Here is a 15,892-nt window from a genome sequence, read left to right as displayed (position 1 = left end):
TGTTAAGTGAGAGAATGCTTTGCCTCATGAAAAATGCAATACAGCAAGCTGATTTAAACATTCTTTAATTTGCCTTTTCTAAAAAATTGTGTTATCCTGCACTTTGTTCTATTAATTGATTGCTTGAGCGACAGACACTAAGTATTTTTAAGCAGAAATGCCAAAAATATGCTTCTAATGACCAATTTCTACTGTTTTCTGATGTTTTCTAGACTAAACGATTAATCAATGAAGAGACAATAATCCACAGATTAATTGATTGTAAAAAGACACGTTACTTGTGGCCCTAAAAGCAAGTCTGTCTGTGTGTGTGTGTTTTAGACGAGTCTCTCTTAAGCAGACCAGTCAACCAATCTTCGAATATTCATGTGATGATTTCTGAATCTAGTAAACAACTTTTTTCACTTATTTCCAAAACAGTTAAGCTAAAACTGGCTGACAAGCCGAAGAATTAGGTGTCAAATCACACAAAGTTCTCAACCAACCACAAGCAGTCGTTGCATGAAATTAGGGTGTTGTAATTCCCAAGGCATACAGGTTCATTAAACCCAAATATGATTTTGTTCATGACACTTATCAAGTTAGGTATAGATAGAATAAAAAGATAGAACAAAAGGAAAATGTATCTTAGAGTATCCTGTGCATTTGAGATTTCCAATAGTCCTAATATAATGTCTGTAATCTATTGAAACATCTCTTCAAACCTCTGAAAGTACACATCTGTGATGCTGTCTGAGCAGGCCTGTGATGAAGTTTCGGGTTATGAAAGCTCTATGATCATCAGCTCCTCTCCAAGTGAGGTTGGATTGCTGCCTACTAAGAAATTATCAGCCCATATCACATCACTTCTAGATAGCATCTCACACTAAAAACGCCCACATAATGATCCCATAAAAGTGCTAGCAGAGGGAGCGTGGGTAGTTCTACATTGGACATAGATTTGGCGGCTAGCCTGTTGTCAGCACTCTCAGCCGCTCTCCACAGACAGCTTCAAGTAAAGATTTGGTCAACCTATCGCGAAGTGTCTGTCTCATGTCTGCATGTAATGACTGCCCCGTTATCTGCTTATGTCACGCCACGTGCTCACACTGCCCTCGGATGAATCTAACAATGGCAGTAAAGTGAGTGGAGCAGTCAGTGCTTCTCTTCACTTTTTTTTAATCTCACAAATCCCCTTACATAACTCTAACCTTCACATTAAGATCACATTACACTGTTAGCGGCTCAAAATGTTACACCATCTGAAACAATAGGAAAACATTTGCCCATGTGAAAAATAAACTGTGAATCACAACAGTGTACAGCCTATCTTAATCTTAAAAGGCCTTCTTTTTTTTAAAGTGTAAACCAACACTGAAAAGCCAGTTTCTATAAAATGCGCATTGAGCCCAAGTTCAAGCCGAGTGAAGGAATTATTCAATGTGCGAAAGGTTGCGCTCGTGGTGAGCTCACAGTCCTCTGCATCATTCGTAGCCCTCCTCATCTGTGCGGGGCGAGCGCAGGCTGGAGCACTTACATAACCCAGTTAAAATACACCCCAGTCACATGTAACGCTCAGTCCTGCAGAGAGATTTCCCACCGTCGCTAGAGCTGCTCTGGCAGTCGTTCAGACATTAGAGAGAGTATAAACAAACACACACACACACACACACACACATATACTCATGCAGAGCTACAACACATTTGACAGTGATTTGCTGCCAGACATTCTCAACTGCCTGCATGTGAACTGTGTGTGGAAAATAGTCAGGGAGCTTTCTTTCTGAGTGAAGTGCATGTGACTGAGAGTTGGACCGGGAAGAAGCCACAAAGGGAGGGGGAGGGTACATGACGGGGTGCCGGAAGTCCAGCCCTTTAAAGTCACAAAAATGCGTCCAGTATCACTTCTCCTCCGACTACATAACCTCTAACACCAACTCTAAATGCTATTGGCTGCGCCTTGCCACACACAACTGGCACCCCCCCCTCCCTCACACTGCTGCAGCGTGCCCACATTACGTGCAGCCGCGTTTCTGGTGCGTGGGTGAGGTTAACTGAACCAGCATTTACTGTAACAAGATGACATATCTGGAGGAGTAAGCTACTGTAGAGAGAAGTGTAGGACACGTTTTCTAACAAGAATAACGAGAGTTACAGAGTCCAGACTCGGTGAAGCTTTTGCCAAATTATGCAAGAAGCACACTTTGCTCAGATAATATTCAGTCCATGAATTGCAGATTTTCTGTTACTGTCATGTGGAACATATGTGGAGAACACTATAAAACAAGGGGCATTTGGAATGTACTAAAAAAGTTTCAGCCTGAGATCCAAGCTGCAAAGTTTCCGTTTCAACCATATTGATGAGTGCAATAAGGTTTGAATCCATTGGAGAGGCAGACATGCTCGATTTATTTCAAAGACGAGAGGAGAAGCAGCTGCTCCAAGGCCGTACACTTTACTGCGAAACATTATGTCATCTTGTCAAAGCTATGGATCGCTGCAGAGGCTGAATATTCTGTCACAACATCAATTGTGTCCAGGCACTGCATGTGTCGTTAAGGTCTGATGCACACTGCCATGGCTCACATGTTTGTGTTTACGTTTGTGTTCCCTGCCGCGGCTTTACTTAACGTCTCCACATGTTATGAACATTCCAGTCGTTTCTTCTCCGTCCTCCGAGCGCAAACCAAAACCCGTGGATGGGTAAGACTCAGGTTATAATGCGAGCAATGCTGTGGAAAGCCTGCTGATTGGTGTCCCAATTTAGAGAAGCACTGCACGGTGTTAAGCCTGCACACACACACACGTCACTATAGGTCCAGATTTGGACGCAGGACGGCACATGGCCCAAAGCCAGGGTCAGAGTCATATGCACAGCTCATTGCAAGGGACAGCTGTTTGTAAGACAACAGGCATACAAACCAGCACCCAAACACTCTCCCCCATATCCGCTTGCTGCATACTTGCAGGTAAAGACACTTTCTCTCGCTATGCAGCACGCAGGGTTAACTGAGGCTATCAGCAAGCGCTCCGCACTCCAGTGAATCTCTTCAATGGCTAGCTATTGCGTGAGACACGTCACCCCGTCTGAAAATGAGAAACAGATTTTGCAATATTGTATACACACATGCATGAAACCCTCAATAAGCCACAAGGCTTCCAAGGCTTCTGGGTCCATAGGGTGAGGTGTGGCACAGATGCTCACGCACACGTGCTGCGTTTTTCTAAAAGGGTCGGTTAGGGCAGATGTTCAGTGTGTGCCCTATAATAAAGTGGGCGTGGGGCTCTGAATTGGCTTTTATGTTTTTTTATGAATGAGAGCATCCAGTCTCTGTGGGATACAGAATCAGCCAGCCTCTCTGACAAATTGAAAATCACAGTGCCAGTTTGTGTTGTGTGACTCATCCCGGATCCCGAGAGGAGAATGCACCGATAAAAATAATTCTCTTTGTGAGGAGATTGTTCTTTATGTGAATGACAAATTGCAGTGCATGTGAATGGAGCCGGATTATTGTAAATATGTTCCCAGAGATCACAAGATATACTGAAACATTCAGAACAATCTGCAAAGAAAAAGAAAAACACTTTCAACAAAAGACAACTGAGTAACAGTCGCCTCTAATCTGTTACTTATATAAACATTACTTATCTACATCTTCTACTGTCTGTACAGCTTAAAGTCCTATTTGCATGTGTATGAGATAACGCTTTGATCCCCCCCAAAAAAATGTAGATGTCTGTTTCCTGTGCTTTGAAGTGGATGCAATGTTCTCCACAGTGACATGGGAGCCTTGAACACAAAAAAGGAAAATGAGAGTTTGCTGGGAATCTGTAGGAAGAGCTCAGTCGTCACAAAGTCTGGGGTCGCTGGAGGATCTGGGCCTGGGGAGCAGAATGTCAGGAGAATGTTTATGGGATTTTTAGTAGTTTGCAGCGGCTTACAAGAGTATTATTCAACATGAATGGCTCACTGTCCACCGGCTTTAATGGTGTCTGTGATTGTGCATCCTTCACTGTAGGATGTGATTTAAGGCACAGCAGCAAAGAGTAAACACCCCGACACCAGGCTGCTGTTGCCCTTGTCCTGCCTGCTCCTCACTTTAACAGCAGCAGATAAAACAAAAGTAGAGCCAAATATGCTCCTCTATGATCACCCGACCTCAAAGTGCTTTAGGAATCGAATTACCATCATTTTAGAAAGCACAGAAGACAGTCCAAGGAGTCTTTCTGCATTTTGCACGCAGTTGTTAAAACGCAGCGTTTTTGGCTCTGTAAACATCTCACAGTGCTTTTTCCCACATGTGACTTGTTCACTCTGTGTTATTTGAATTCTGCTTGTCCTTGTATATTGAGGGAGAGTAAAGGAGAGGGGGCCGGTTGTGCTTTTTGTGGGTGGGTGTCTCCCAAACACACGTGATCACGTTTGCTGCGAGAGGGTTCGTGACTCACTGGCTCCAGGCTCAGGATCCTCGTCTGGCCTCTGACAGAGCATCCTAATCCCAGCCTATCAGGCAATCACACAGAGGTGCTATGAGTCACGCATTTACCGGCACATGTGTCCAACAAAGAAAACAGATGCAGATAGAACACACTCTGCATGTTGATAGCATCTTTATTGCAGCCCGTTTTGCTTGTAAAATGGTTTTGCCTACTTGAGGGTTTAAAGGCTGGAGTTTAGATAATTAACATTAAATAATGACTAACCAATTTAAGTTTATTCATCGTAATTTATCACTTATTCATGCACAATTTAGAGACCTCTCTTGACTGTATTTGAATGGTGTAACTAACTACATTTGTTGTATTAAATAGGCTGTATTTAAGATCTTCTTCATAGTACTTTGCAGAGGGAAATATTGTACTTTTTACTTGACTATCTATTTCACCACTATGCTATTTGCTGTACTTTTATTACAGCAGACATTCAATTATAGATTATAGATTAAAAAGAGACATAGCATATGACCAGTTTATATACAATATGGTGCATGTAACAAACTAAAAGTATGTAAATCTAAAACTACATCTAAGGGCCTATAATGAATATTTGTATTTTTAGTACATTTTGTTGTTGAGTAGTTTTGTAGTGGGACATTGCTATGTTTGCTTAAGTAGCTTAAATGATCTAAATACTTCATCCACTACTGCTAAATGTATTCTAAACTTAGGACAATTACTGTCTAGACCGCACTGCCAGACAGTCCACGTGTTCTACTTAAGTGTCCTTGAGCAAACCCTCACATGAACTATCACAGTTGTCCCTGAAACTGCTGACTGCGCCTTTACCATGGCTACTCCGTTTACTGACATGCCACAAGTCATGCATCATCGTCCGGATGATATAATGAGGAAGAATGTCTGCGGAATGACCAAAACTAGCCCTGGATTGACTTCTCGCCCAGCTGCCGGCTGAAGTGAAACCGATCCGCGTGTCCACGTGTTTGTGTCATTTCCATGTCATTTGCATATGTAAACCGGTCCCGCCTATTGCTCCGCGGCTGCACCGAGAGAAGAAGCCGATTTGTCGGTCGGGGGCATTTGACGAGCAAATGGGAGAGCCGGTCCCCGCTAATCCCGCCCTCCCAGACACGTTGCCTTGGGAGAAGCAACACGGGCCGATCTCAGGCTGAACCGTGTCCCCACTCTCACACCGCACGTCCAACACATCAGCTGCTCTCTGCCCGACAGTCCTGCTGGATTTACCGCTGAACAACGGAAGAGTTGGACCAGCCGCTCCATCCTGGGAAAGGTGCGTACCTTCTCCGATCCACATCTTTGTCATCCCGATAAACATCACTTGTTATCTCTGAGTGTGCAGGAAGGTTAGGAGAAATATTTTTATTTATAAAATAAACCACAGGAATTTGACGCAGACATGCAAATAAGCGAACATTTATTTATAGTGAAGGATTATTAATAATAGGCTGTAATATTTCAGATGAAGGTGTGACTGTGGCAATGATAATTAATTAGCCCTGTCTGCGTTTCATACGATCAAACAGCTGCCTGCTGCCAAATTTACTATGTCTGATAAGGAAGTCTATTGTGTCTGTTACCCAACTGATTTGAATCCTTTAAGGTGGACAGATCGGTTCATTCACTTAATATTTTTTTATTTAGTGTGTGTGAAGTGGGCATCTCTACGTGCCCCACCTATACAGGTAGACCTATTTAACAAAGAAATGTCTTCTTTAAAAGCACATGTTTATTAAGGAGAAGCTGTCATCAGTAAGACATTTGAATAATACACTGAAACACCGCAGGCCTGTGTGGTGCATTCAAAGTGACTATTTGAACAAGTGAGGTATTTTTTTACGGCACAAATCAAACTAATGCTATCATAAGAAATTCAGGTTTTTATTTACTAAGAATTTACTAGTGCTTGATATCTCCCTGGTGTTGTGTTGCAGGACGCCTTATAGAAAAGCACAAACACGTGACAGAAGATTTATAGGATGTTTGCTGGATATGTGATATGTAATACAATATAATACTAACCAGAAGTTTGATGATCTCTTTGCAGTTTAACGGATAAAATGCAGTTATGCATATATTATAATTACATTTTAATTGATACACTGTGTAAATGTGTATATATATACACATTTAGTTACACACTTTTTGCCGTTGTGTGTCGTGTCACAATTTTTAAAGCACCATCTGGGATTCAACCAGTAGAATGTTTATTTGATAGTGGACATCTTGAATCTTGATCCTTTAATTCCAAGTAGTCTATATTTGGATATGAAATAAACTCAGCGTTTTATCACAGCTCAGCTCTTTCCTGTGTTGTTTGGTAATCTGACCACTGCACAAACATTTTCCTTTCACATCGTTTAGTTCTCGCTAAAATTGGTCAACATGGAGCAATATTATAACCTGCAGTCGGAAATATCCCAATACATTTTTTTTAAGCTTCTCTCTTTGTGTTTTGTTAGAGCTTGTAAAATCTCTGCTCCACCCTCCCCTGTAACAATAAGATCAGAAGGTGGTCGTCCTTTGACAAAGACCTAGGGAGCCATTAACTCTCCTTGCCTCAAATTTCACAGGAGGCAAGAGACATGCCAGGCGTTAACCACTCAAAACACTAAAAATAATCCCTGTGCTGAAAATGCTGTTCTCCCTATCTTTCATTTGCTAATCACTGAGGAAACATGTTGGAGGGATCTAAAGATCCCATAAACAAATTAAACATCAGTGAAGAGCATTTGGCCAGGGGAGCTTTTATTCACGAGGCATTCTTCGTGTTGTGAACAAACAGTGCCAGTCTCTCATTTTCTAAAATCCCCCCCCCCCCCCCCACAAGTGTCACTTGTCTTGATGGGAGGGCGGCAGTCTGAGGCACCAGTCGTCATGGTGGCAGACCCCTGCCCCCTTTGAATAAACAAGCTAACAATGTTTATGAATGATTGTGGTGGTAGCAGCTGGCAGGCCGGCTGATACAGCCTGAATTGGGAAAAATACTCAAGCTGGCGATTGTTAAATGTATAGATTATATGTATTTGTTCTCGTCATGATGTTGAGATTTATGGTAACAATTCTGAGAGAGAGAGAAAAATGGAGTGCCTGAGAGCTTCGCTGGACCAATTGTGGACTCTAGGATGTTTGGTGTTTGCTTTGAGTGGTGGCTAGTCTGTGTTTACTGGCTCAGGTGTTGCATCTGCAAAACAAACAGGTCATTGTGGTCTCAACAACTGTGGTCTCACTGCCACCGTCTGCTCTGCCGTGTCTGTGCCTTTAATCATGTCTGCTCGGTTAGAGATTAATGTTGTTTGTTTATTTATCCAGACTAACCTGCAGTGTTTGTTTAAGGACTCTGCATATATTCAAGCTGTTATATGGCTTGAATTTGTTACATTTTTTGCTACAGTTTCTCATTTGAATCACTCTTCTAGCTGCTGATTTTTAAGCGTTTCTGTATTATGTAATTATAGTAACCATTGCTTTCTGCCTGTCAGGTCAGTGATGGTCAGTGCTATTTAGAGCCTGCAGCCAAGGATGTCTGCTACGGATTCGGACAACTCCATTGACTGGCTGGCTAGTGACAATGAGAGCGAGCAGGAGTCTGACTGTACAGGAAAGCACAGCCAGACAGAGGCTCCTTCATCCCCCAGCACCTCGCCACACCTGGGCCTGTCTGACAGCAGCTGCCGCCGGAGCAGCGAGGTGAAGGAGGGCGACGGTAACTGTAGCGAGGTCAGGGACGCCTCCTGCCGGGGATTTCCCCCTGGCTGCACGGAGACATGGGCCGGCGCCATTGGACTGTGTAAAACACAGCAAGTAGAAAAAACAAATGGCAAAAACACTCAGCAAGCACCGAAGAGACCTCACAGCTCCACAGAGGAGGAGGGCAAGGAACGGCAGCTCATTTCCAACATGTCAGAGAAAAACCGAATTTTCAGGAGAAAGGTGAGCACCTCTGACGTCTGTCTGTTTCCCCACAGTAGGTGGTTCACAGTGTTAGTGCGCGCCCTATCATCTCGATCAACACCCCTGCTGGTTCTACAGAGTGTCTCATGCATCACACTTCCAGTAAAGATGGTCCTATAACTAGAAGCAGAATTAGTCATGCTCTTCTGAAGAACCAGAGTCATTCTAGTCAAACAGCAGAGGGAGTTTAGGGGTTTTATAAATCATGTTCAGCAACTTTTATACTAACATGATATATGTATATACTATATATACATATATACTATACTATACTATACTATACTATATATACATATATGTATCATGATATCAGCTACAAATTAATCATTTTTTGTTTCCAGTGCATGGAGCTGCAGTGCTACATTCATCCACTGTCGTCTATCTTGAATGGCCTTCGTTCAGGGAGATACAGAGAACGTAAGTCGATCATTTAATGTATGTTTTGTTTTTGTCTTTTAGAAAAATCTCAGATTCATACAGTCTGAACACAATCATTTCATAGTTGAGTGTCTGCCTGTCTTTCTTGTGTCTCAGAGAAAAGCAATATCAAGAACAATAGACTGGATAGACAACATGCGACTCTTTTTAAGATTATCCCCCAGCGTCCCTGAGATTTGAAAGTGATATGTTTGAAACATGTATTGTTGTTGGGGTATTAAGTAACCACCAACTATTTCCTGTGTGTGTGTGTGTGTGTGTGTGTGTGTGTGTGTGTGTGTGTGTGTGTGTGTGTGTGTGTGTGTGTGTGTGTGTGTGTGTGTGTGTGTGTGTGTGTGTGTGTGTGTGTGTGTGTGTGTGTGTGTGTGTGTGTGTGTGTGTGTGTGTGTGTGTGTATATCTTCTTGGATAAAGCTGCTTAGTAACTACACTGTTTAAAAATGTCCCTTTTGTAAGAGTTAAAAAACGGATACAATTTTATTTTTTGCCAGTTTAGAGCAATATCACGCTTCAGACCTTGTTATAAATTAGCTGCTTGGCAGAGGGGAGTGAGAACATACTGTACCACGGAGTCTCCAGTAAAGCAGCTGCTGCTTGTGAGTCGTCTGATGGACATTATAAGGATCTCTGGAAGATAGCGCCATGTTCAGACAAGCTCTGAAAACTGCTTCATTTGGGATCTTTGTCAAACCTTATGTGACCCAACACTTCCAGGCCACAGAGGCAGGGAGTCTGTTCCTCCACACAAGCATTTCACACAATCCGTCTGCTCCACAGACTCAGCCCTGCTGTCGACACAGTTCATGTGGCTCATGGTCCGACTTTCTTCTTTTCCAGGACTCAGCAGTTTCCAGGAGAGTGTGGCCATGGACAGGATCCAGAGGATCATGGGTGTCCTGCAGAACCCGTGCATGGGGTAAGTGTCCTCAGCATGGCCCACATGCTGTTATACATGAAACAATGAACTCTATCATCTTAGAATATTCAATGTATCTCCTGCATGTTTAGCTACAAACACATTGTGGCACACTGTGATGCCTTTTACGGAAATTTGATCACAATCACAACTACATTACACTCAACCCAACATTCAGTTATATTAGCTAGAAATGCTGCTGGTTGTCTGTGGGTCAAAGGGGTTGACAGCATTTCTGTAACACATGGTGCACAGCAGGTTGCCCTGCGAGGAGCCACCACCCCCACACATGCAGGATACATTTACTGCAGAGATGGCCGTGTCTCGCTATAGCTGGGCATCTTGTTAAAAATGTATCAGGCTCTACTGTGGGAGCAGCACACTTGTGTCTGCTTGATTAGCTCTCCGCTGGCCAGACGGTATAATGGCATATATAACATCACCTCTTCAAAGGAGAAAGTCTTAGTCCCTGTGATACAATAATGTTTGAATGTTTTGATGCTTTAGAATTGTTATACATCATGAAATAGCAAATATCTGCCATTCTCAGGCTCTTAAGCATCTGATATTGTATACTTGAGTATAAGATAATATGGTTGAATCAATATCACAATATCTATAATGACATATTCTGACTTGTAAAGCAGAACCTTCCATAACAAATTTAGCTATTTCATTATTTCAATTTCCTTCAAATCATTATTTTTTTTACTAGCGCTGCAACAAATTATTATATTTTCTGTTGATTAATCCCTCGGAATTCATTAGTTTAGTCTAATAAATGTCAGACGGTAGTGAAAAGTCCAATGTGACGTCTTTAAACTGCTTGCTTTGTTCGACCGACAGTCATTTAATTTACAATGGTATAAAAGACAATTACATCTGAGAAGCTGTAATCCGTGATTAGCTATTATCCAAATTCTTGTTAAGCATTTTTCTGTTGATTGAGTAACCTAACGATCATTTTAATTGGACAAAATATTATAGCATAATAGCACATTATGATCACATCAACACAATATGATTACACTGAAAGTCTATAGATGAAATAGCCGCTTCATGTACCATCTTCCTCTGCATTTAAAGCAGTACTACTGGTACCTGTATGGGAAGCCAAGCATTAAGGTATACTGATATAAAATAGAGTGCTGCTGAGTCTGGCACAGACTAATTGAAGCCCTCACCCACCAGCTGCTGCCCTCATATGGGAGACAAAGAGTGGGTGTGGCAGCCTCCGTCCAGACAGCCGGGACAGAGGCTGTAAGGTGGACTAACCCCTCCCTCCCTCCCTGCATCGCTCTCTGTGCCTGCTCTGTGTTGCCGGCTGGCAGCCCCTGCAGCAACACAATAGTAGATAGGATCAAAGTGACTTTTTTAGCAGTCACTGTTGCGGATAATCTTTCACATGAATTTAACATGCCCTGAATGGAGTATAGCAGGAAGGTCCTGATCATATGACACGGGCTAATCCCTATCCACCATCTGGTTCTGACGGGTGGTAGTTAATGGGGTGCAGCGTTCTGCTGCGCACCTCCAACACAAACTGCGTCATCACAATTAGTTTATTTTTTCACAGTGACGCTGTTGGAGAACGTTGTGGCTTTGGCATTTTATATTTAGAGGCGAGCGGAGCTATTATACATCAGGCCACGTGTGAGCTCTAAACATGTGAGAAATGTACTCAAGACTCCCTCCCCCCCACTGACACACACACACACACACGCACACACACACACAGAATACAGGCTTTTCTACGTGAGTGTAAGTGTTTACCCACTGTTCAAGATTGCCTTGCTGGCAAGACTATTGGTGGCTTACTCGGATGTATAGACGATAGCTAAAGTAAATATTTCACTCTCTCTCACTTCTTCCTTCTTTTTTTTATCTTCATTTTTTTCCCAGGGAGAAATATGTTAATATCATTCTTAAAATGGAGGAGATGCTGAAGAGCTGGTTCCCTAATGTAAAACTCAGAGACCAACTCACCGTCACCCAGACAGAGGAAGCTGTTCCCACCAAGAAACCGAAGGTAAAGTTGTACAAAAGCAGAACTGTTGTGTAGGAGCTCTTCGGTTAGAGAAGACCTGCTGCCAAGAACATACAGTGACGATGCAGTGACAGAGGGACTAAAATATCTATTGTTATTTAATCACATGTCTGGGGGGGGGGGGGGTTAAAAGCTATTTAAACTGAGGTATTACAGCAGTCTCAGGTTTACTAAGAACAATGACAGAGGAGAAAAGGTAATTTTGGAGTTGTGTGCCTAAGGGCATAAGAATGGTCAGAATACTCTGGAACATTCCTTTGCATTGAATTGGTTAGTATATATTTAATTATATAACAAAGGGTGAAATTACTATTTATATTGTGAAAGGGTCTTCGCTCATAGGGACAAATTGTGTGAATGACAAAGTATTATCACCCGATTCTGCAGTTCTTAGCGTTTTAGCTTCTTTCAGCTCATTGTTTGTGTGCTATGTCCCTCAACTTTACTGTTTTGGTTCATTCCCATTGGTCACATCAGTGCTGTTTCAGCCACAGCAGGTATCTGTTTTCAGTGATAAAGCTCTGATAAACCCAGTGTGCACTTCCTGCCCAGCACCAAACAGCAGATCGTCTTAATGGCCCTGGGTCAGATACTACCACTGGGGCCGCCAAAGTTGGGAATTTTTAAACCCTTCTCACAGTGGCTTTAACAGAGTTACAAGTTATATTATATGTTATTCTTTTTATTTTTCAGGTGCCTTTGATATTTGGTAGGGACACATTTAGGTATACTAGGTGAACTCTGGCTCGTTTGCAGTTTTCTTGTAAATTAATGGACATTGTCCCTCAATAATAAACTACTAAATAATTGAAATTAAACAGTTTCCTTCATTCCCAACAGCTATCTCCAGTGACCATCACTGCAGTCATGAGCCCCGTCGGTGTCAGTGATCCTCCAGCAGGCGTCAAAACCCTGCGAGCCACTGACCTCACTCCTCCTGCAGCCTACTCCGCCAGTAACCTGAAGTGGCTCCACACGACACCCATCTGCTCCCCCATAGCAGAACAGGCCCAGGCTGGCTCCAGGCACCTGCTGTCCCCCAGAGACCTAACGCAGGATAACGCTGTGTCCTCTAGCACAGACAGCCACACTAAGACAGTCTTGGTGCCCAGAGGCCCTCCACCGGGCAAAATCAACGCACCCTGTCTAGAGAGGCTCCTCAAGTCGACAGAAAGCATCATCATCCGTAAGGGAACCGGGGGTTTGACAGACAGCAGCTGGTCCTAGTCCACACAGACGGCCGGGTGTCCAGCTGTAAGCGCCGCACGGCCCAGCCTAGCCTTGCCCATCCTGCCGGGAGCCAGTCGGCTCGCTTAGCCCATTCCAGCCTTCAGGAGAGACAGGAGCCTTCAAAAGGGACGTGACATATACCACTTTAATGTGGAAGGAGTGTTGACGAACATGTCGTACTCTCTGTATGGGAATGTGCCCTCTCTGACATGACAAGTGTCCGCTTTAGTTCCCGCTTGTTGACTTATCTTTGTTTTTTTTGTTTGCACTCTTGAATAGCGCGTGCGAGAGTGAGAAGGATAGATTTCACGTGCCGAGATCACCGGAGCTAGTCATTTCACAGCTGAACTGTTCCCACTGGCTTGTAGATGCAATAATACAATTTTAGTATCTGTGAAACCGCCATTCTGCCTGAAAGGGAAAGAACTGCAGCAGTAGTTTGTGTTGGAAGGGATTTTCTTTTCAGATATCCAGATATGTCAGCGGTCTACATATTGTTGTGCTGAAAATGTGGGTGAAATGTGATGTTATCCCCCACCCACCCCACCCACCCCACTCTTTAGGTTTATTGATGTGACTGTTACTTATTTGTATACTTTATAAATAAGTCTTTTGGTACAACTGTTCTACCTCAGTGGGCACCACGTCACAGTTAGTGAGTAGGAATGTGAACGCTACACTCAGAGTCTGGACACCCCGTCTGCAGTGAGCCAAACGGCCTCTGACAGGGAGGTCTGCAGAACGAGTCCTTCTGTTTGTACAAACAGAGGATTCTCTCTCCATGGGGATGCTGTCGTGGACTGACTGGTGCCATTGTAAAGAATGTCAACTGCAGATTTCTTTTTCGAGTCTCCCAGTAGAAGGCAAACAGTGCCTGTAATGTCAAGCTGTGCCTGTAAGCCGGTTTGATAAAGAGAGAGAACCGTTCAGAAAACCTGCTCCTCTGTTGGATGTACAAATCCGGAATTCTCACTCTCCTGCCGTTTTCCTGTATCGAGTAAATTATTCAGATCTTGCCAACTACTTTCTGTGGTGGAGTAAAACAATTATTTTATTTTGCCACAGAACTGGACAGTATGTTAGACCAGCAGAGAGGGACATGGTATTTCTCTGTAAATCTTACAGAAAGGTTGTCGATTTTCCCTGAAAAGTGGCCTTTATAGTGTGAAATTTTATACTTTCAAAATAAATGTGATTATATTTGTTTGATGCAAAATGGCTACAGATTGTTTTATTGTAAATTTTTCTAAATACAGGCTGGTAGAAGTAACTTTAAATACAGAGAAGGAGCAATTGCTCAAGAATTCAAATTCCATTTTCCACATTGAATTTCTCATGATTATATCTATTATATATATTTATCTCTATATTCTAATGTGCTATTCAGCTCTTCCATTTTTAAAGGGTAAGACACAGGAGGAAAGACCAACTGTGTCAGCAACAGGAATCTATGAAATAGCTGATTGTAAGTCTCAACAGAGCTCAATTAAGCATCAAAGATCTGATTTATATCAGTTTGACCAATTATGGGGAGAGTCGACCGGGAACACTCAAAGGGAGCTCACTTCCTGAAGGAAAATTAAGATGTATTACTTGCGAGGAAGTATGTCATTTTCAGTACTTTGCACAGTAATTTGTGCCACAGGAGTGCAGTGAAATGTACCAGCTCAGTATCATTTCATTTCTCAGAAAGTGAGTGGAGTTTGTTTTTTCCCCCAATATGTGCACTTTCTCATGCCTGTTGACAAACCAGACAGCAGAGTTAAAACTATGTGACCTGCCTGTTCAACACGCACAATGACAAATCATAGATTAATAATGATAGAGGTAATGAAAAAAATACAAGCATCACTTTCAGGAAAAAAAATAAGAAGACTATGACTGTGCTTTATTTCCTTATAGCAGCAGTTAAATATACTTTCTAAAGTTCCGAGTGATACAAGAAACCGTTTTCTGCTCCAACTGGCCTGAGCTGTACTCAAAGCATTGCATGAGAAACTTTACCTACACTGGTGATAGACATGGAGTATTTCTGACAACTGTCACCAAATATACAACCGAATACTGCCATCTATAGGTGAAAAGGTAAACATCTCGAGTTCACCCGTTGTTGCTCTGCAAGCAGAATCACCATAGATGTATCTTACACAGCATGTCATGAAGCAGACTTTTCCTTATTCTCATTTGGAAAATCCTTAAAAATGCGATATAATGCTGCTTTTTAGTTGCTTTTGGTGAATTTGGTTGAAAGCACTGGATTCAGTTTTACTCAACTTATGCCAGACCCATTTTACTCTCTTCAGTAAGAACAGGAGATTAAAAACGGTAGCCACATTTGGGGGATTTGTCTTTTTCCGTATTTTGCACAGTAGTCACGTGTCCCTTTTACAAGATTAAAGGGGTGACTGGCAGGAGGCAGAGGAGTTTATTACCCAGACTGCATTGTTTCAGCGTTGCCACCCTAGATTCCCTCTCCCAGGCCAAGGCTAATGGTCTGGACTCACGTGCACAGACGTCCTGACAGCATCCATACCCAAAGACAGCTGGCACAGATCTGCCTCGCACTCACCCATAAAAGGCAAGTTTAGTTTTTTTTCATAGAGCTGTCTAAGTGAGTTGGACCAAATTACATTGTGCAGTGATCAGACTGTCAATGGTGGACATGTGATGTTCTGAGAAATTGCACAGAAAACAAAAAGCAAGAAATATAAACGTAAAGAGATTAATATATATATATTTTTGGGGGGGCTGTGAGGGACTAGAAGGACATGCTCTATGCATAACATTTTTTTTGATGGATACTTCTCACAATTGATTAAAAAAAATCAATTGTGAAATGTATTCAAATAAGGA

The 15,892-nt window shown here is 42.5% G+C and overlaps 1 protein-coding gene across 1 annotated transcript; it reads left to right on the top strand.

The window, feature by feature from the left end:
* The first annotated feature begins 5,617 nt into the window (after positions 1-5,617).
* Positions 5,618-14,248, top strand: ciartb (circadian associated repressor of transcription b). Its single transcript, XM_076089909.1, has 6 exons — positions 5,618-5,728; positions 7,938-8,388; positions 8,751-8,826; positions 9,684-9,762; positions 11,665-11,791; positions 12,650-14,248. Exons 2-6 carry the CDS (start codon positions 7,978-7,980, stop codon positions 13,034-13,036), a joined length of 1,080 nt encoding a protein of 359 aa, XP_075946024.1. The 5' UTR covers positions 5,618-5,728; positions 7,938-7,977; the 3' UTR covers positions 13,037-14,248.
* Positions 14,249-15,892: the final 1,644 nt, after the last annotated feature.

This window comes from Anarhichas minor, unplaced genomic scaffold, assembly GCF_050575085.1.
Source record: "Anarhichas minor isolate MPS153535 unplaced genomic scaffold, ASM5057508v1 ptg000011l, whole genome shotgun sequence".
Lineage (NCBI taxonomy): Eukaryota > Metazoa > Chordata > Actinopteri > Perciformes > Anarhichadidae > Anarhichas > Anarhichas minor.
This window is presented reverse-complemented; position numbering and strand designations above follow the sequence as displayed.

Bases quoted from the DNA above. Each gene is read 5' to 3' on its own strand.
- ciartb (XM_076089909.1), top strand. From the start codon at position 7,978: ATGTCTGCTACGGATTCGGACAACTCCATTGACTGGCTGGCTAGTGAC. The intron at 9,763-11,664 runs GTAAGTGTCCTC...TTTTTTTCCCAG, and splicing joins CTGCAGAACCCGTGCATGGG to GGAGAAATATGTTAATATCA. The intron at 11,792-12,649 runs GTAAAGTTGTAC...CATTCCCAACAG, and splicing joins TTCCCACCAAGAAACCGAAG to CTATCTCCAGTGACCATCAC.